The sequence below is a fragment of the Chrysemys picta genome, chromosome 2 (genome assembly GCF_011386835.1).
Source record: "Chrysemys picta bellii isolate R12L10 chromosome 2, ASM1138683v2, whole genome shotgun sequence".
NCBI classification, from domain to species: Eukaryota; Metazoa; Chordata; order Testudines; family Emydidae; genus Chrysemys; species Chrysemys picta.
The window spans coordinates 3451441-3472623 of NC_088792.1; the positions used below are offsets into that span (position 1 = coordinate 3451441).

Sequence of the window (21183 nt, forward strand, 5' to 3'; positions counted from 1 at the left end):
CCCCACCCAAAGCAGGACACGGGCTGGGAGACGGCTCAGGGGAACCAGCACCCAGCTCCATGTCCATATGAACAACATGGGGTCGGGGGGGCTGGAAGACACCGTCAGGACCCCCCCCCCCCATCCCCGTGCCCCTCCCAGCTTGTTTGATGGTCCCAGCCCCATAACTAGACTTCCCAGCCTCCCCAAACCCTAACCCACTGATAGTCTTTCATGTACATTAACAAAAATAACTGGTCTCAAAACACATCAGCCTTCCGGTAAAGGTCTTTAATGTAGTATCTGCTATTTACAACGATGACATGTTATTTACCTGAGTCAAGTCCCACTTCAGTTAAATACACTTTCCAAAAGCAGCGTGGCCTGGAGGAGTGAGTGCACGTCTGGGTGCTCATCATGGTTCTGCCACTGACTCACTGCATGGTCTTTGTCAAGTCACTTTCCCTGCCTGTGAGGTAGGTAGGTCAGTCCTGACCCCCCGTCTTACAGGGGTGCTGCGAGGATTCATGAAGGACTGGCCAGTGCTTTGGAACGCTGTAAACGCCAGCTGCTATTATAGAGTGTATGGGCCTGTCATGTAATGTATTGCTGTATTTCTGGGGAGGAAACAGCCTGTAAATTGCCTCCTCCCCACTGCCAGCCCACTGGGCTACTGCCTGTTTTCAACCCTTCCCCTGAGGGGGCTGTCTCCGTCCCCTGCCTGTGGCGGGGTGAACCCCCAGCGGGAGAGTGGCTCTTCTGATGGTTGTTCAGCGACTGCCTGTGCCGGAAGCTTTTGTTGCACTTGGTGCACTGGAAGGGCCTCTCCTGGGTGTGCATTCGCTGGTGCTGCTCCAGGGACGTCTTCTGAGTGAAGCTCTCCATGCATTCGATGCAGGGATAGAGTCTCTCCCCCGCCGGGTTTGCCTGGGGAGCTGGGGTGGGGACGCCATCCCCCCACCTCCCCCATTGCTGCGCCCTCGGCCCCCCGTGGACGCGCAGGTGCTTCTGGAGATGGTGTTTCTGGATGAAGCTCTTGCCGCACAGGGCGCAGTGGTAGGGCCGCTCGCCCGTGTGGATCCGGTAGTGCTTGTTGAGGTTGGACTTCTCGTTGAAGGTCTTCTCGCAGGCCGGGCACGGAAAGGGCCGCTCGCCCGTGTGCAGCCGCGTGTGATCCGCAAGGTGCCGCTTCTGCAGGAAGCTCTTTGGGCACTCGGGGCACTTGTACCGGCGCTCCCCGTCGTGCCGCCGCTGGCGCCGCGTGAGCTCCGGGTGGCAGCCAAAGTTCTTCCCGCAGGTGGTACAAATGAAGGACCTGTCGCTCTCCCCCACGTGGGTTCGCTGGTGTGTTAGAAGGCTCCTCTTCAGCCGAAAGCTTCGCCGACACTCGGCACAGACGTAAGCCCCCTGTCCGGCATGAGACAGCTGGTGCTTCCGGAGGCTGGGCTGGAGGCAGACGCTTGTCAGGCATTCAGCGCAGTTATAGGGTTTTTCTCCTGTCAGGATTCTCTGGGGCAGGGGAGGCAGCTGCTCCATTTGGGCGCCTGTCCCATGGTCTGCAGGTGTACATGGGCCTTGGGCTGCGTGTACTTCCTTCTGCGCTGCCCCTGGCTTGAATTCACACAGACTGCTCCCGCCTGTGGTGGGCTCGCCGGCTCCCTGCCGCCCTTCTGGGCCGCACGGACTCTCTGCTGGCTGGTCTTGGCTCTGGAAAGCCTCTTCGTCTGCTCTTCCCAGTAATGTCATCGTCAGCTCCAGGATTTCAGGCTTTTCCTCAACCTGCCGCTCCTCGGCTTTGACCCCAATCCTGCCGGCTGCTGAAAGAAAGAGAGAATCCAGACACTTACTCAGCTCGTGCAACGGAGTCAGTCCGAGATCCTCGAGTCAGGAACGGAAACTCAGCGGGGATGCTCCTGGGAAGGAGATTTGACCTAGTTTGGGGTTTGGTAACCACGGAGGGCACAGGGACGCGTAGGAGGAATCAAGCCTGCAAGCAAACTGCAGCCTCCCCGTGTCAGGGCTGTTCTGCAGCTTTTGATTATTTTTTAACACTAGAAATCCAGGAGCATCAAACCTCCGGAAGGCAGCCTGCCTTCCCCACCCCGAACAAAGCTCTCCAGCTTAGCCGAGCCGCAGAGAGGCTTTACAAAGTGCTGCTTCGCCAACCAGCAGAGCGAAGGGTTCAACACTCAGCGATGGCCCTATCCTGAGAGGTGCTACAGGGGCCCAAGGACCTTCCATGCAAAGTGCAGCACTTTGCAGGCCTGGGCACGTGATGCCCCACGCCGGCCAGTGAGCCAAGCGTCATCACACACCGAGCTAGCAGGCCTACAAGGCAGAGATGATGGAGAGTCATGTATTCTAGTCTCAGTGCAGATGAAAACGCGTGCTGAGGATAGATAGGGCAGATCGCCTTCCTGATTTTCTTTTCGGGTGCTACTGAGGGGCACAGTTAAGGTTGTTTGCCCACCTTCACTGTGAGTTTCCATACAGGAAACCCAAGCGTTTGGGTTGAATATAACTAACTCAAGCTCCTGGATTGTGTTTTATACCAATGTCCCTGAAAGACCATGGCCACACTCCAGTGGCACAGCTATGGCGCTGCGCCTGCGCGGCTGTAACACCACAGGGTAGACCCTTCCAGCAGTGAGGGAAGAGGTTTTCCCACCGCTGTAGTGAATCCACTTCCCCAAGAGGTGTAGCGACGTCGAGAGCAGAATTCTTCCGTCGACCTAGCCGTGTCTACGTCTACCGAACTTGTAAGTGCGGCCAGGCCCCAGCGCGAAGCACTTTGTGACGCCTGCTGGAACTCCCCCACACCGGGGTGTGCAGGGATTGGCTCCCCTTTGCCTGCGCCTGAGCCACGACACGTGGTTCCCCCCCACGCGCCATCCAGGCCAACAGAGCAGGGCTGGAAATGGCATTGCTGGGCAGAGGAGGGAGGGGACAGGAGGCTCGGTTACTGTTCACAGAGTAGCTGCTACCAAGCAAAACCCGCCCCCTTCGTCACTGGAGGTGACAGGCGATGGGGGCTCGCACACCAAAGGCTCTAGGAGGAATCACTTAGTGCAAATGCACCACCGCTCGCGCCGCAGTCAGTGGGAGCACCCAAGGCACCCAGTTTTGAAGAGCCCGAGCTCAAGTGAAACGTTGCCCCAAGTGAAATCACCCCCAACACACATCCCCATAGGACAGTAACTATCCCCTCAGTCCCCCGGTGGGCACCGAACTCCCCAGAGCCCTGAGTCAGGACAGCGTCCCGCTCTGGGACAGCTCAGGCACCAGTCAGAAGTTAAGCGCTGCCCTGATCACTGATGGACTCAGGCACATAGAATCACAGAAGATGAGGTCTATTCCAACCCTAAGGAGGTCATCTAGTCCAACCCCCTGCTCAAAGCAGGACCAACCCCAACTAAATCATCCCAGCCAGGGCTTTGTCAAGCCTGACCTTAAAAAGCTCCAAGGAAGGAGACTCCACCACCTCCCTAGGTAACCCATTCCAGTGCTTCACCACCCTCCTAGTGAAATAGTGTTTCCTAATATCCAACCTAGACCTCCCCCACTGCAACTTGAGACCATTGCTCCTTGTTCTGTCATCTGCCACCACTGAGAACAGCCGAGCTCCATCCTCTCTATAACCCCACTTCAGGTAGTTGAAGGCTGCTATCAAATCCCCCCTCATTCTTCTCTTCTGCAGACTAAATAACAACAGTTCCCTCAACCTCTCCTTGTAAGTCATGAGTCCCAGCTCCCTAATCATTTTTGTTGCCCTCAGCTGGACTCTCTCCAATTTGTCCACATCCCTTTTGTAATGGGGGGACCAAAACTGGATGCAATACTCCAGGTGTGGCCTCACCAGTGCCAAATAGAGGGGAATAATCACTTCCCTTGATCTGTTGGCAATGCTCCTACTAATGCAGCCCAATATGCTATTAGCCTTCTTGGCAACGAGGGCACACTGTTGTCTCGTATCCAGCTTCTCGTCCACTGTGACCCCTAGGTCCTTTTCTGCAGAACTGCTTCTTAGCCACTCGGTCCCTAGTCTGTAGCAGTGCATGGGATTCTTCCATCCTAAGTGCAGGACTCTGCACTTGTCCTTGTTGAACCTCATCAGATTTCTTTTGGCCCAATCCTCTAATTTGTTTAGGTCACTATGGACTCTATCCCTACCCTCCAGTGTATCTACGTCTCCCTGCAGCGTAATGTCATCCGTGAACTTGCTGAGGGTGCAATTAATCCCATTATCCAGATCATTAATGAAGATGTTGAACAAAACCGGCCCCAGGACTGACCCCTGATACCGGCTTGATACCGGCTGCCAACTAGACATCGAGCCGTTGATCACTACCCATTGAGCCCAATGATCTAGCCAGCTTTCTATCCACCTTATAGTCCATCCATCCAATCCATACTTTTTAAACTTGCTGGCAAGAATACTGTGGGAGGCCATACCAAAAGCTTTGCTAACATCAAGATATATCACGTCCACTGCTTTCCCCATATCCACAGAGCCAGTTATCTCATCATAGTCGGCAATCAGGTTGGTCAGGCATGACTTGCCCTTGGTGAATCCTGATCACCTTCCTCTCCTCCAAGTGCTTCAAAATGGATTCCTTGAAGACCTGCTCCATGATTTTTCCAAGGACTGAGGTGAGGTCTGTAGTTCCCCGGCTTCTCCTCCTTCCCCTGTTAAAAGATGGACACTCTATTTGCCTTTTTCTAATCGTCCGGGACCTCCCCCAATTACCACAAGTTTTCAAAGATAATGGCCAATGGCTCTGCAATCACATCCGCCAACTCCAACATGCTGGAGGGCTTGTCCCCATATCCAAACAGCTGGTGGATTAATACCCAGAGCCCCGTCCGAGTGGATGTTCCTGCTGGTCCCCGAGCAGCGCTCACCCTGGGGCACCCACAGTGCAAAGAGCAGGATGCAGATTTCCAGTGCATGTGTCCTGAGCCTGCCAACCCCGACTCACAGGTGACTTCCCATTGGGCCAGGGACCTGCAGTTGGTCCATTGACTTCCAGGGGAACACTCAGGGAAGTGATAAATGGGCAAGGAGTTGCAGGACTGGGCCCACAGGCATCGCAAGTAAATGGGCAGCTCCTGCCAGTTTCTGAACACCGTCAGCTCTCGCTGGCTGCACTGCGTTAGCGGCATGCCTGGAACACGGGGCGTTCTCTGGTGCAGGCAGGTGAACTACCCCGGTCTCCCCAGCTCGGGAGTGCTGAAGATGGCACAGCTTCCGGTCTGCTTCTCAGCGGCAGGGGGCTGGGAGGTGACTGGCTGTCACCAGGGCTCCTCAGTGCGGTGAACGGTGCCGGAGCAACAGTCTTGGAGGCTGCACTACGTGCTTTAGCCACAAAGCAGGCACGGCACGGCACCCGTGCAAACTTCCTTCGCCGCACAAGGGAGAACGGAGATGTCTCCAGGGCCTGTCTAGTCCGTGGCTTCTGTGTCGGATTAGAGATGGGGCCATCTGTCCTCCACTACAGGGCACTTCGGCCGAGGCCCCTGTACAGGTTTGGGTGGCCAGGGTGGCACGGGAGACAGGTGCACAAGGCGAGAGCTCCCCCGTGCCCGGGGATCTCAGCTGGCCCGACCTGGCTGCTTTCTGCCCCCTTCGTGCTGCCCGAACACAGGGGTGCGCAATGGGACCCGAACACACTGGCCCGGCTGGCTTGTGGGGTGTGACTGAGGCTGTTCCCACAGCGAGCGACGCCTCCTGCCCGGATTCTCAGTGTCGTTTATCTTTCCCCGTGCTTAGGAGCGGCAGCTGTTCCTCCCAGCGGGTGCTGGCCCCGGTAGTGCTCCGACCCGACACGTTCCCCACCACGGAGCTGGGGGCAGCCCTGTCCCCGCACTCTGCACCGATGGTTTCTCTGCAGGGCTCGGGTGGGCAGCAAACCCCTCCCCAGGGACTCTATTCCTGGAAGGTTTCTGCCTCGCCTGGCCCAGGGCCGGCTGGCACCCGGGAGGGATGGAACACGTGTCACGTGGGCACAGTAGGGGGCTGGCTCGCCAAGCCCAGCTCGGGCCGGTGCAGCCTGAGAGGCCCTGGCTCCCCGCTGCCAGCCCCGCGGTGCCCTCGGCAGGAGACGAGTCCTCTGGTGCTCTGCCAGGCTGTCCTGGCGGGCAAAGCCCCCACACTGAGTGCCCTTGGAGGGACCCACTGGTGCGTGGCCAGGTGGCACAGGTGGACAAAGCTCCTCCTGCACTGGTGGGGCAGCCCCCCATGGCGTGCTCCTCAGTGACCCCCAAGCGTTGCACAAACTGCCCTGGGGGGCCTGGGCCCTCGCCCCCCTCCTCGGCACGATGCTCCTCTGCAAGTTGGAGCGGGATCTCACCTGCCGGGGCAGAAGAAAGCAGCCGTTATTCACGTCACCTGCCAGGGAGGGAGGGAGGGAGTTCTGCGATTCAGGGGATCCTGCTTTGGAGTCAAGGCCCATGAAGTTGGCTGTGGGGAGCGAGCTGGGACACTCATCGAGGTGCTGGTTTACCGGCCCGGGCTCTGCAAATCCTTTGTTCCCCTAGAGGAGGGCGGAGGGGAAGTTTTCCCCATCTCACTGTCTGTGTTGCTGGGGTCAGACCTGGGCCTTGCTATCACCAGTGATGAGGCTGCTTTGAGCTCCTCTGGGCTTGCAGAGCAGCCTAACGTGGCCTGCTGGGAATTCCCCAGGTGGAGTAACGCTGGAAGGGCCAGGCCTACGCCACCCCCGCTCCCCCGGCAGAGGGGCCGGGCTGGGGGGGATGGGAGGGGCCCGTTTGCAGTCGCAATGCGCTGGAAGTTGGCTCTGACCAGCTCCTCTAGCCACTCACTGGTTCCGAGCTGTTGCTCTCCACTACTCACCTGCGCTGGGCTCTCCAGGGAGCCCCCTTTCCTCCAAAGCCGGCTGAGTCCTAGCACACGCCTCCGGCTCCGGTTTAACCCAGGGGGAACGGGCAGGCGCAGGAGCAGGAGATTCTGTTCCCAGGGAAGAGCAGGTGGGAATTAGCAGACGGTTTCTAACGTCCTGGAAGGGGCTCCCGACAGAGGTGGAGGCAAGAGAAAGGGGTTTGAAGGTGGAGCGTGTATGTTTCTGAACGGGGCGGGTTAGTCTATCCAGGATTAAATGCACTGGACTACAGAAAATCTGGTTTTGCAGGTTCCGTAAAGGGCAGGCACTTCTCAGTTGTGGGAAGGCGTGAAAGGAGGAGTTCAACCAGCCGTGCCTGGCACCAGGGGACGCTTTGCTGGAAACATTAAACTGGAACCATAGCTGATGAAGTCAGAAGGAAAATTCCTTGCTCAACTGGCCCAGGCCAGAGAAAGGACAACTCCAAACTGCCTAATCCCTGGCTCTTAGCGAAGAGAACGGCTGGCGATAGGACATCACTTGTTTGTGAAAGGGTATGAAGGGGTGAGCGTCTAAAGGGTTCATTAGCGTGTCTGCCTGTCCAAGCAGGAGTCGCCAGCGTGGGTTTGAGCACCCCGGGGCCTACTCCGTTTTGTGAGTATCCTTCGTCAACATTTGTACAGCCTTATCAAGGTTCGTCACTGTCTGGATGCGGCAACTCCTGACTAGTGCGGCTTTCAGCCATGTTTGGAGCAACTGTACAAATTCCGCTTGGATTTAATACAGACATTTACGGCTCAGTTAGTATCTGGTGCCACCCTGAAAAATCAGGGCTGTAAACAAACTTCCAGCACCGGGTTCCATGCTGGGGTGGCCTGCGATAGCGGGGACTGGACTCCGGGTCCCAGAGTCCCTTCCACTCCTGGGGGATTACGTTCCAGTTTGGGTTCTACTCCCACTTCCCCCCGAGTTGGGGGTTTAAAGCCGGCAGTGGCTCTTGCTGGAGGAGAGAAGACACCTCTTTCTAATGGATACAAAGGGGCTGGTCAGGCTCAAGAGGAAGCAGAAAACGAGGGGCTAAGACCAGTGGTCAGATTATCCAAAGAGGGACAAGAGGAGGGGCTCTGGGGGGTGGCAGGGCCAGGAGGGGGCGCGACCGGCTGGCTTGCGGCCTGTAAACTAACAACACGTTAGAGAAGTTGAGACCAGATGAGCAGAAATGGTAAAACGGTCCGGCTGGATTCCCCGCTCATCCCCTCACACCCTATGCCCAGAGCTCCCGGCTGCTACTCACCAGCGCTGGGGCCTGCAGGGGTTCTGCCTTCTCCACAGACCGGCCGATCCTGCCCACATGGCTCTTCCTCTCGTTTAACCCAGGACACGGCCTCGGGGGGGACAATCGGAAACTCTGTTCAGGGCAAAGAGGATTACACCACGTTCCCCGCTCTCGGCCGGAGCCGAACACCGAGCTCAGGCCCCACCACCTTGATGTGGACCCCTCCTCCGCCCCAAGACAAGTTCGGCGGCTCCAAAGGGGGGGGGGATTTGCTGAACGGCCAGAACACTAAGGGACACCCCCGCCCTGCTGGGCTTCATGAACGCAGAGCACGTGCACTAACGGCCAGACAGGCCAGGCTCCCACGCTGCAGGCAAGGGAGCGAGACAACATCCTCTCTGCACGCAGGGCAGGTCCCGTCCCAGTTCCTGAGCAGAGGGGCTGCTCCCTGCCAGCCCCCCCGGGGCACTGCCAGCCCCACACGGGGCGAGGCGACCGCAGGGCGTTGCTGTTGAAAGGCCGGGGGACAAGCCAGCAGGAGTCGGGTACAGCAATGAGGTGGGCGACAGGCTGCCCAGAGGGTAAGAAAACTGCTGCTGGTCCCTGGAGATGGCTGGGCGCAGACGATTACTGCAATCGCCGGCTCTGAGATGGCGAAATCCGTTACTCACCCGAGCAGGGGCTTCCACTGATTTCGTTTTCCCCAGAGTCCCCTCGGGCCCCACAACCCGGATCCTCCTCCTGGTTAATCCACAATGAAATGTCTGGTGCAGAGACGGGGGATTCTGTTCACAGGAAAGAGAAGGGCTCAGATTTTCAGAGGGGCCTAGGGGAGTTGGGCACCCAGTTCCCATGGACTGTCAGTGGGAGGTGGGGGCCCGAAGTCGCTAGGCTGCTTAGCCAATCCCAGCCAAAGGCTATTAAGGGTACGTCGACTTTCGAGCTGGACGTGTAGCCGTGGCGGTGGGAGGGGCTGGCTGCCCCAGGTACGTCTGTAACGGCTCAGATGAGATCGTACGTGGGGCAGCTCGTCCCTCCCGCCGTGCGCCCCCACGGCTACACTTCTCGTTAGCTGCTCGTTAGATCAGAACTCCTGCGGGCACGGCTCCTTGGCTGGCACTTCCCCCTTCCAGCCTGAACGCAGACACACCCTGCCTGGTTCTCCTCCCCGCTGAGAGCTGGGCCCAGGAGCGTCACACCCATCTCCGCCCAGCACCGTGTTTCAGAGGGGGCTCGCTCGGAACAGACGCTAGCGCGGCTCTGCGGGGAGGGGAAATGGAGTGCTGCAGATGGGTTTGATTCCAGAACGGTCAGGAAGGGGGAGGGGAGTTGAGGTGGGATGGGGGGAGAGCTGCAGATGGCACTTGCCGGGGACAAGGACAGAAATCCACGTCTGGGGAGGAGCTGCACGTTCTGAGAGCTTGCTAGAACTTCAGCTTCCCTTTGCGCTAGTGGTTCCCCCGGGGGCTGGGCGAGCCTGTCCGCTCTCAGAGCCCGTTCAGCACACGGGACGTTCTGCAGCACGCAGGCTGCCAGGGTTAAACTGTGTAACTGCCCCTGGGTTGTTCCAGGCTTTGGGATCTCAAAGGAGCTTTTCTCACTTGCTACTTCCAGAGAGGTCTTCTCTCTCATCCGCGCCCTGCCTAACCTGGGGGGCAGCCAGGGGAAATCCCGTGTCACAGGGTGTCTGCTCAGTGTTACTCAAACCAAACTAGGGGGAGGGGGGAGGAAGCGGTTTCAAGATCCTGATCCGGATTTGTGGCTTCATCCCATCACTGCTCTTACCCGCTGGCTGGGATTAGATTAAAAAAGCAAAGAACAGGAATAAAACACACACAGGACGCTCAATCCCCTGGTGCAATCTCAGGGATTCGGGGGAAGCAATGTCCATTTCACCCGAATTCCCCCAAACGTTCTCCTGTCCCTGGAACAAGTGTCAGAAAAGTGCCCATTGAAACAGAAGGAATGAAAGAGCTCGTGAAGCTTTCACTGGATAGAGCCATTTAACTTCACACCTTGTGCGCGTTCGCGAGGCAGTCACACCTCCAGCACCGGGAATGCCCCGGCAGCGAGTGGAACGACCACTGGGAACCCAGCTGAAGTGAGAGGCCTCAGGGCTCATTTCAGAGCGGTTTCAATGTACCTGGGCTGGGGTCTGCAGGGATCTCGCTCTCCTCTGAACGACCCCGATCCCCGACACACGGCTCCTCCCCTCGTTCAATCCGGGACAGGAGGTCAGGTTTGGAGATGGCGTAGTCTGCAGATGGAGAGAGACGCTCCAGTGTTTGAGTCACACAGTAGGATGCTCATTACAAATCATGATCAGTGGTTTTAAATACCCAACCCCCGACTGCTGGGGGTGACAGGCGATGTGAAGAGACGCTGCACAGTTACAGGGATACCTGCCCCGGGGGGGCGTGTTCCTCTGATGGGTGGGGCTCTCTGATTCTTCCCAAGGGAAGGGGCTGCCATGGGCACAGGAAGTATTAATCCACGTGCCTATTTATTAAGCACCAAGAAGCCGAGCAGGGAGCCACCCACAGAGGGGCAGAAGGGTTCATTTGGACACTATTTATACTACAATAGAGCCTGGGGGCGCTGGGGCTGTTCTCGGACACACAATGTACAGTTATGTCCTGAAACTCCAGGTGCAGGATCTTAGCCAAGGAAAACTTGGGGCGAACTGGGCAGTGCATTTGGGGTATCGAATTTGCTGTCCATTGTTAACCCTCAGGATTATTCCTTTCCTTCCTCCTAATTACATGATGTGTATTAGGGATGGAAATATCGGTTAAAAAAGTTAACTGGTTAAACCACTACAATTATTTTGTTTAATTGGTTAACCATTAACCGAGGTAGCTTGGCGGGCCTGGCACGGCGGGGACTGGGGCCAATCCGGCCGGGGCTGGGGTACGGCACAGCCAGGGGGCCGGCCAGGTAGGCGCAGCGTGGCCAGGGCCAGGGAGCCCGCCAGCCAGCTAGGTGCGTCCCAGCCTGCCCGATGCAGGGCCGCCAGGGTTACCGATTAACCTTTTCCATCCCTAATGTGTATCAGGCTTTCCCCTCTTCAGCTGCTTTTCGGCTCTCCAGCTCTCTGTCCGCTAGGAAACGGTACGACTTGCGATTCCGCATTGGTGGCGCTGACTGTGGAGGCTGTGGAACGAAGTGGAACCAACCCATTTCGCTGGAGGATCCAGAAAGGTTCAGGGGTTGGGTTCCCGTTACAACGTGAACGTGGACTCAGCCCGGCTCTGCAGCAGCAGGTGACAGGAGACGGCTCAGAGACCTGGGACAAGGGCAGCGAAGGTCGTTGCTACGGCAGCCTGGCTCGTGGGAGCCCTGGCGCTGGCCGGTCTGAACTCTCGTAACCGCTGGTCTCTGCGCGACCCCAGGCGTGTCCCAGCTGGCTAATAAACCGGCTCTAGGGCCTGGCGGCCCTGCCCACGCTCGCTGCAGTGCACTGGTCCCTCAAGGGGCGACGGGCTCTGAGCAGGGGTCTCTCTCAGCTGGACTTGCTGGGCAGAGCTCAGTCCCGGAGGCACTGAGGCCGCGTGGCCTCCCCTTGTGGAAGGGTGGGACCCCCTGGGGGCCTGGCGCACTGAACGGGTCCTTCCAGGGGCCGGTCACAGGATCCGTGACACCATTTGCATCTGTTTCAATGCAGCTGGCCACTCACAACCCTCTGGGGCAAAGGGGAGTGGCCCCGGCGCACACCAGCAGTGTCTAGAGTTGGAACTGGATGGTCCATACAATTAGTGACAGGACATGGAATCTCTCTCCTAGGTGACTGGCTCAGGTCAGTGGGGAACACAAGCCATTACCCTCTGGCGGCTGGCTGGGAAGTACCTGAGTAATGCGACTTGGGGTCTCCAGGCAGCCCAATGACAGAAACCTCCTTCTCAGTTAGAACTAGTAACTGGCCGTTCTAGCCGAGAGCTCCCAGGAGTGAGGGACATGGATGGACCAGCGAGGCCTCCAGTGCTTCCAGCTACACAGGGCACCTTTGTGTTCACTTGGGGCAGCAAACATTTCCCTGCGGACTGACAGCTCTGCGTCTGCAGAGTCTCTGTGCGTGTGCAGTCAATACATCCCTTCTCTAGGAAGCATTGCAGGGGAGGAATTCGGAACAAAACTGGGGCCACGTCTACACTTAAAATGCCAGAGCTGCAGCTGTGTCGCTCTAGCGCGTCCGTGTAGTCCCTCAAGACAGCGCTGGGAGGGGTTCTCCCATTGCTGCAGTTAGTCCAGCTCTCGGAGGGGCGGTCGCTACCTGGAGGGAAGAATTCTTCCATCCACCTAGTGTCGTCTACACCAGGGGATAGGACAGCATAGTGGGTAGCGATGGCGCTCCGGGGGATGGATCTGTCACACCCCTACGAGACACAGGTATGCCGATGTACGTTTTCAGTGTAGACCAGCCCTGTGTATTATAATCTCGTTTTAAGATGTACACAGTCAGGCCTGGTCTACACTAGAAAACTAGGTCAGTTTAACTACATCGGTCAGAGTGTGAAAAATCCACCCCGCTGAGCGGCGTAGTGAAGCTGAACTAAGTCCCCATGTAGACAGCTCTAGGTCGAATTCTTCTGTCGACCCAGCGACCGCCCCTTAGGGAGGTGGATTACCTACGCTGGCAGGAGAATTCCGTCTGTCGGCGTACGTAGTGTCTACACTGAAGCAGAACAATGGCACAGCTGTTTTAAGGGTAGACAAGCCCTTAACCAAAGGGCCGCATTACAAGGATTTTACCTACTGATCCACCCAGAATCAAAGGAATTGGAGAATAAACTTGAGCTGGAGCCAACTCTACCTTCAGTGACCTCACAGCTTCTTGTAAGTGAGCGAAGAAAAGAATTACCCAGGGAGATCAGGGCCTCATAGTTCCCCTTCATCACGTTCTTGTAAAGCTCCTTCTGCCATTCCTCTAAGCTCCCCCACTCCGGCTCGTTGAAATAGACGGAGACGTCGTCGAACGTCACCGGCACCTGGAATCACAAGCGTTGCACACTCAGTACCTGCTGGGTCAGTCCCACCTGTCGTGTGAATCAGGAGAAATGGGGAGGATCAGTGTTGTCTGGCTATTATTGGGAAAATGATTAGAAATGGGTTTGAAGTAACCCCCCCCCAGACATCATAGCTAGAGTTGCACGAGGCTATGCTGCCCCCACCCCCGCGCCGGCAGAGCTGGAAAGGAAAATCTGAATTTGGTCAGGTGGAGGGTAGAGCAGAGACTGCGTCCCCCTCTTCATCAATGCAACACGTGGATCCCGTCCTCCCGTTACCAGGCTGCACATGTCAAATGGAGTCAGGCTGCTAGGGGGCTCCACGTTACCCAGATACCCCTTGCACAGGGATTTCCTACTCCTGGGCTGTGCAGGGCTCTGGGAAGATGGCATCGCGGAGGCAGCTGCCCCTCATACTCTGTGTGTGGAAGTGGGCACGGACATGGAGAAGGTCCTCTCTGCATGCTGATCCCAAGGGAACACTCTGGCTGTAGGATCAAATAGATATGGAAAGGGTTAAATGAGCTTGGTTAAAGAAAACGTGTTCTGTAGTTTAAGTAAAATAAAGGGGTTTTCGTGGCCATGAATGGGCTTTGGAAATAACAGGTTTAGAAGTTAGAAAGAACGTGGCACGCAGCAAGGCCAATTCTGGGGAGGATGCTGAGCTGGGAAGGTGGCTAATGAGATGAAAAAGGAGATTTTTGGACCAGGGGCCTCTGAATGATAAGCAATGGTTACACACTGGTTCTAACACAAAAAGAGAAGTTGTTTTGTCATGTGATAAATGTACAGTAACCTTTACCGCCCCAGTACTACAACGTGGGCCTGCGGAAGAAGAGAAAAGGCCAACGCAGGTAGCTTTAAGATCCATACATTTAAGGCAATTCAAACGACAAGGCCCCACTGCCGTATCTAGGGGAAAGGTGCCCCAAACTGGTTCTTAGCTACGTTAGACATTGGCGATGACATCACGTGTCTGTTAGAGTATAAAGGGGTGAGCTCTTCAAGGGTTCGTTACAACGGCCTGCCTGCCCGAGGTGGGGCCAGCCAGCAATGGTTTGAGCACCCCCGGGACGGGTCTTTTTTGCGACTACTCTGGTCAAATGCTTCTGAATGTGTGTTCAGGCCGGTGAATAAGGAACAGCCAACGCAGCGTCAGAGCAGCACATCACAACACTATTCGCCTGTGCGCTATTGTAGCACGTTTCTGTAACATGGTTAGAACATACTCTGGTCCTTCCAGAAGAGATACGAGCAAACGCACTCCAGCGCGCAGCCCTGACTGGGGAAATCTTGCTGCGGAGATGGAATGTCAACGGGAAAAGAAATCTTTCAATAGACTGACGAGAGAAAGAGGCCACGATTTTCAAAAGTGGATGTCTAAAGTTAAGCTCTGACATTCATTCTGTTATCCAAGAGATGGTCAGGATATGGGTCACACATCTCTGAAAGTGGGTGTGAACACATCTTTCAACTAACACAACTATCAGGATCAATTAATCACAGCCCCGCACCCCAGCCCCCAACCTAAGACAAAAGGGGTTGTGAACCCACCCAGGAGTTTTGGACCGAGGGGGAGGAGGAGTCTGTTTGGGTCAGGACGTGGGAAGGGAGAACACACAGACTGAGGGAGAAAGCCAACCAAGCGGCAGCCTGGGGCACGGTTTGGTGTCTGACCCTGGGAAAAGCTAGAGATGGCTTTTGGGTCTGGTGCTGCCTACAGAGGCTGGAGGCTGTTGGTTAAGAAACTGCTCCTTCTGCCTCCTGCATTCGGAGACCATTTGTACCTTCCTTGTAAAGAAACAAGGCTGTGCCAAAGAAAATCCCAGCCGGACAGACTCCATTATCAATACCTGCCTTGCAGCGGGAACACCCCCAGGGCCCGGCACTTTGACTGGCCGCGCAGGTCACAAAGGGCAATAGTTAGGCAATGAATAAATCCCCCGATTTTCCAGAGCGCCGAGCACCTGGCAACACCCGCGGACTCCAATGGGAGCGGCTGGCGCGCAGCACTTGGAGAATCAGGCCACTTATTCGTTGCCTAAATACGAAGGTAGGAACCCAGGTTTAGGCACCGACTCTGGAAAATCTCTGCACGTGATTCAGTTCTGCCCCTCGGCGCCAGCTGGGATATCGTTACCTGGGGGACCTCCCCCCTAGCGCCTGGGGGGAGTCTCAGGATCCAGAAGTTCCTGTTCTTCAGCAGGTTCTCCATGTTCTCCAGCCTCCTCTGCAGCCGTCCATACTCCTGGATCAGAGTTCCCAGCGCCGTCCACTTACTCTCCAGCTGGCTTTCAAATTGCATCACTGTTTTCTCACAATCGACTAATTTCTTCTCTGCTGTCCCCACTCTCCTCTCCAGAGTCAGCAACCGCGTGGCATGGGAATCCACCGTCCTGTCCACAGCTTGGATGGCAGCTACTGCGGGCCACATGGAAAGCTTTGCTGGTTGCAGCTGGCTCTCTCTCTCAGAAGTCTGTGTGGGGTCAGAGCGGGATTGGAAAGGCATCGGGCGCTTTGACTCCGGGTCCCACTCTGGAGCCTGTTTGCAAGGACAGGAACGTAAGTGGAGCTGGGGGACTCGTTATTGCACAAACAAAACTCCACTTAAAAGGGACTGAGGCTGAGCAAGTGCGAGAAGCCCCAGAGAGCCAGCCCTGCAAAGCCAGGAAAGGCCAATGGCCTCCTCTGAATCTGCCGTCCACACACTGCACTTCTGCTAAGCGCCCAGCTCTGCGTCAGCAGACGGAATTGCCTTGTGGAGATGCACAACACATTCCTCCCCCCAGTACAACGCAAAACCCTTCCCGCCACCTCCACGGATACTGTGACATGCGCGCACAGGACCAGCGTGTGTGTGTGTGTGTGTGTGTCCTGTCTCTATGGGGGCAGGGGGGGGGCACCAGGTTGCCATTAAGGACATGCTAGGAATGTGGTGCACGAAGAGCATTTCCGGGTCACTGGCGGAAGCAGCACGTTCCTTGGCACGATGCCGAGTCTCTCACTGTCTGTGGGAAGCTGCAGTGTGGGGTACGGTGAAGGGGAGCCTCAGACACTGTCATTTCCTTGCTCCTTATGATTTCCCTCGGGGGGGGGGTCACACCTACCCAGCCAGACCCTGGAGACAAAGGTTTGGTTTGTGGAATTTCCACAGGGTTTAATACATGAAGTGTAGGAGGCTTTTTGATAGCAGGGGCTTGGAAAGGCAGAGTTGTCCTCCCCCCATTTCTCTGAGGACATGTGGGGACATGGAGGGAGTGGGGATGTTGTGACCCCAGGGCACACGGGTACATATGGGCCACAGAGATCCCCTGGGTCTGCATCTACCAAGAAACATCATGTAAGGTCTCTAATGAAAGCCGGCGCCAGAAGGGTCCCCATAATCATTGCGAGATGTGAAGAGTTCTGTATCTATGCTAAAAACTCTGTTCTCTAGGGCGGTGAGATAAGGCAAGTCACTGACAGGTGATCCACAAACTCCTGTCAAGCAAGGGGAAGAGACATTTATCTCACTCTGGCTGGTCACGTGCCAATTAAGTATTGTATGATTCACAATGGACGGCCATCTACCATCTGAGCAAAATGTTAGTCACTAGGTTGTGGAGGTTGCAGGACAAAACAAGAACACCCGGGGTTATCCTGTTACAATAAGACAATGAACCCTTGAGACTATATCTGGGGTGCAGATGAACCCCAAGTTCTCCTTCAATCTATGTGAACAAACCACCAGCGGGCTTGATCTTATGGGAAGGGGTCTCAGTCAAACTGGTTGAAAAGGCTGGGGCAAGGACGGGGGGTCAGCTAGCTTGCAGGAGCCAGGGGCATGCCTTGAGAGTTCTGTTGAGGCGCTAGTGAGCGCGTTACGATTTTGTTTCATACGTAACCGTTTGTTTTCGACATTCTTTCTGTCCCTCGCTTGACTCTCAGTTCTCTGATGTTAAACGTATCCCTGTTGTCGCTATACATCTACCGGAGCCGTGTGACGCAGAGCGGGGACCCTGAGCGGGCGTGTTCTGTTCCTTTGGGAGCAGCGAATCCGAGAGCTCTGCGTTCAGTGGATCAGGGCTGGGTGCTCCAGCTGGGCGCTCCGAGAACTTGGCGGCGGGTGAGTGCCTATCGCTAACCTGTGCAGAGAGCGCGAGGTCTGGGGGGGCCTGGAGGGCAGCGCTTGGGCTGTCAGAGGCTGGTGGTTTCAGGGAGCTGATTCACAGCAGGCCCAGACAAGATTTCCACATGCCAAGGGCGGGTGCTAGCAAAGTGTCTCCCAACCCTGGGTACCCCGGGAAGTGTCACACATGTTTACAATGGGAGAGAAGGAGGCAACACGGTGAATGGAGCTGGGGGATCTAACTGCGTGGATGGGGGAGCCCAGGCCTGCCGACGAGGGGGGGTGGGAGGAAATGGGCCAATTACCATGGGGCCCGGGGAATTTAAAAGGGCCCGAGGGCCCTCACCGCCGCCACTGCCATGGTAGCAGTGGTCAGGAGCCCATGGCCCTTTTAAATCACCTGGGAGGGCCGCAAGGCTCCTAGGTGTGCACAGGGTGGTAGTGGTGACGGCGAAGGCAGCCGGGCGGGCATGTGGAAGCCCTGGCCGTGCCCATTGACTGTTCTGCCCTGGGGCCCGGAATTGCTGTCGGCAGGCCTGGGGGAGCCTGATGGAGCTGGCTGTACTCTCCTTAAATCCAGCACAACCGTGTCAGAATCCCCGGGGAGCTGAAGCGGGGGGAGAACAGCCTGTCGAGTGCTGCTCCTCGGCCCTGGTGACTGCAGCTCTCTGGCTGGCGTTCTGGGTCCCTCCATACTGCTCCTAGGGCCTGGGCTGCCGATCCAAGCCCTTGTGGCCAGGGAGAGGTGGCCAGAGCGGCGCTTCCCAACCTTTGGCCCAGGACCCATTGGTAAAAGCTGATGGCCTGGCGCAGCCCAATAAATAGGCCCGGGGGGGAGGGGGTGTTGAGAACTGCCTCAGGAAGGGGGCTCAGGGCCTGTGGGTGGGCGTGCAGAGCCCACCCCACACTCACCCTGCAGCAGCAGCTCCTGTCCTGCAGGGCTGGCTGGGCTCGGCTCCCCGCTCCAGGTGCCGTGACCTCCAGGCTCGCAGCGCCACTCTAATGGGGGCCACTTGGTCCCAATCTGTGCGAGTGGCCTTGTGACCTGGCACGTGGGTTGCCGCGCCACTCACTCCACTTTGGCTCAGCCCAGTTCCAGCTGCCTCTCCTGACTGAAACGGGCACTGCCAAGATTTCTACACCTAGACATAAGAACGGCCACACTGGGTCAGACCGATGGTCCATGTAGCCCAGCATCCTGTCTACCGACAGTGGCCAGAAGCAGATGCTTCCGAGGGAATGAACAGAACATGGCAGTTAAATGATCCCGTTCCTAAGCTCCAGTCCCAGTTTCTGGCAGTCGGAGGTTTAGGGACACCCGGAGCGTGGGGTTGTGTCCCTGACCATCTTGACCAACAGCCATTGAGGGACCTGTCCTCCATGAATTTACATCATTCTTATGTGAACCCTGTTCTGCTTTTGGCCTTCACAACATCCCCTGGCAAGGAGTTCCACAGGTTGACTGCGTTGTGTAAAGAAATACTTCCTTTTGTTTGTTTTAAACCGGCTGCCTGTTAATTTCATTTGGTGACCCCTGGCTCTTGTGTTATGAGAAGGAGTAAATAACATTTCCTTATTTACTTTCTCCACACCAGTCATGATTTTATAGACCTCTATCTTATCCCCCCTTATCTGTCTCTTTGCTAAACTGAATAGCCCCAGTCTTTTTAATCTCCCCTCAGACAGAAGCTGTTCCATACCCCGGATCGTTTTTTGTTGCCCTTCTCTGGTATCTTTTCCACTTCTAATACATCTTATTGCTGCTGCCTGAAATCCAGCCCCACCCACACAACCCCACAGCCAGGCATGGGGCTGTGCAGGCCAGCCACCGGTAATGTCCCTGACACAAAGAGCTTACAGGTACGGGCTGGATCCTGGGAAGAGCCGAGCACCTTCAGAGAGAGGTGGGGATTGTTCAGTGTTTCTCAGGAGATGCTCAGTATCTTGGCATAACACCAGGTCTCTCGTTAAGACGTAGCAGGATGAAAAGTGGTAACAGGTATTTGGAGTGGGAGTGAGCAGGGAGGGGCAGGCAGAGAAGGAAGGACAAAGCAGATGGACTGGAATGGGTTCCCTAGGGAGGTGGTGGAATCTCCTTCCTTAGAGGTTTTTAAGGTCAGGCTTGACAAAGCCCTGGCTGGGATGATTTAGTTGGGAATTGGTCCTGCTTTGAGCAGGGGTTGGACTAGATACCTCCTGAGGTCCCTTCCAACCCTGAGATTCTATGATTCAGATAACATCAATTGAAAACATTATTTGTGTGTATTGTGGTGATGGCTAAGAGCCCCCGTCAGGGCCCAGGACCCCTCTGTGCCAGGCCCCTGCAAACCCAGAACACTGGGATATGGTTTGGCCGTTTACCTTTCTCGGTGTGATGGGCGCTATAGGACAGGGCCCTAAGAAGCAGAGTACCCCTTGCTCCCTAGCTCAGGGATGAGCAGTTTCACACCCCATCCATTGCTCTCGGCCCTGCTGCCATTAAATACACCCCATTGCTGACAGGCTCCGGCAGCCTGGACTGACTTCCCAGGCCTCCGTGTGTGGGGGCCCTGAATGGAGAGACCTTGCCCCGCTTCCCAGAGGTGCCTGACACTGGGCCCCACACACTGAGGCGCAGGAAGTCAGCGAAAGCCTCTGGCAATGCTGGGCCAGGGAACAGGGAGCTTCTCTCCAGCTCCAACCCACAATCAGACCCCAAACCGCCAGGCCGGAGGGGCTGGAGAGACAGTTTCCAAGCCCTGCCCCGGACAGCAGGACCCAGCCCCCAGGGAGCTCAGAGCCAGGATCAGTTTAACTCCGCTCCGCGTTCACACACCCGGGGAGGAGACACGGGCCGGGATCGCCCCGCCCCGGAGCCAGCCCCCGCCCGGCCGGGCAGCCCCGCGCTCCCCGCGGCCCGGCTCCCGGGGCCCAGGCCGGGCGGGGAGAAGCTCCCGGGGCCCGAGGCTCCCCCGCCCGCCGGGCCCTTACCTGGGCAGCGGCCCGCTCGGCCATGGCCCCCCCGGGCGGGGCTTCTCCAGCGGGCCCGGCCCGGCCCGGCCGAGCTCCGCTCCCGCTCCGGGCTGGGCAGAGTCCCGGCGCCGCCTCGCCTCGCCTCGCCACGGGCCGGCCCCGCTGCCGGGCGGAGCAGAGCGAGCGCCGCCGGGAGGGAGGGAGCCGCGGCCTGGCTGCCGGGGCCCGGGAGCGGCGGGGCGGGGAGGAGCGGGGCGGCAGCGGCCCCTGGCGGCGGGGATCGCGGCGCCGGGGCGGAGCTGTCCAGCGGGGCCGCGGCTGAACCCCGGAGCCCCGGGTGCTGCGGCTGGGGGCGGCCCGGGGCCCTCCGGTGGGATGGAGCCGGGTCATTGCCCTGCTCGGGGGGCTGCGGGAGACGCTCCCGGGCTGGCTGGGCCGCGGCTCTGGCCTCTGCTCCCTGCTGGTGACGGGGTGAAGGGAGGCCCCCGGGAGCCGGGGGTGGGCAGGGGCTGCCGGGCCGGACACCGATCCAACAGCTGGAGAGGGGCCCCGGGGGAAATCCAGGGGCCGGGGCCGGAGCTAGGGCTAAGGACAGGGCACTGGTGGCGGAGGGGAAACCCCACGGCCGGGATGAGCCAGCTGCTGCGGTAGCAAACATAGGCTGGGGGTGGGGGCACAGGGGCTTTTTAAATTTCCCCTCTCCCAGGACGGTGCATCTTAGCATCCGCTTCCCACGCTGCCTAAGGGGGGATCTGCTCATTCACTGTTTGGAAGAACAGGAGTACTTGTGGCACCTTAGAGACTAACAAAGACTCTCCTGCTGGCGGTAGCTCCAGCCCCGAGCGCCGGGAAAGCGTGAACTGGACCCAAACCCTCAAGAGATTTTCATAGAATCATAGACTATCAGGGTTGGAAGGGACCTCAGGAGGTATCTAGTCCAACCCCCTGCTCAAAGCAGGACCAATTCCCAACTAAATCATCCCAGCCAGGGCTTTGTCAAGCCGGGCCTTAAAAACCTCTAAGGAA

At 57.4% G+C, this 21183-nt stretch overlaps 1 protein-coding gene across 5 annotated transcripts; it reads right to left on the minus strand.

The window, feature by feature from the left end:
* Window positions 1–256: 256 nt before the first annotated feature.
* On the minus strand, window positions 257–20437 carry LOC101940742 (zinc finger protein 777-like). 5 transcript variants are annotated; one of them, XM_008173072.4, is made up of 8 exons: window positions 20176–20428; window positions 15238–15639; window positions 12953–13079; window positions 10238–10351; window positions 8766–8879; window positions 8113–8226; window positions 6833–6946; window positions 257–1793 (listed from the first exon to the last, which is right to left on the minus strand). In XM_008173072.4, the coding sequence occupies exons 1-8, from the start codon at window positions 20197–20199 to the stop codon at window positions 574–576; spliced, it is 2229 nt and encodes a 742-aa protein (XP_008171294.2). In that variant the 5' UTR covers window positions 20200–20428; the 3' UTR covers window positions 257–573. The 5 variants fall into 5 exon arrangements, with proteins under 5 accessions (XP_008171294.2, XP_008171293.2, XP_065442589.1 ...); XM_008173071.4 differs by having other exon boundaries at window positions 257–1796; window positions 20176–20427; XM_065586517.1 differs by lacking the exon at window positions 15238–15639 and having other exon boundaries at window positions 257–1796; window positions 20176–20437.
* Between the last annotated feature and the right edge of the window lie 746 nt (window positions 20438–21183).

Coding starts and splice junctions, on each gene's coding strand:
- LOC101940742 (XM_008173071.4), bottom strand. CDS start 20,199: ATGGCCGAGCGGGCCGCTGCCCAG. Junction 8,880..10,237: donor CCCTGCAGACCCCAGCCCAG/GTACATTGAAAC, acceptor TCCTGTGAACAG/AATCCCCCGTCTCTGCACCA. Junction 6,947..8,112: donor CCCTGCAGGCCCCAGCGCTG/GTGAGTAGCAGC, acceptor CCCTGGGAACAG/AATCTCCTGCTCCTGCGCCT.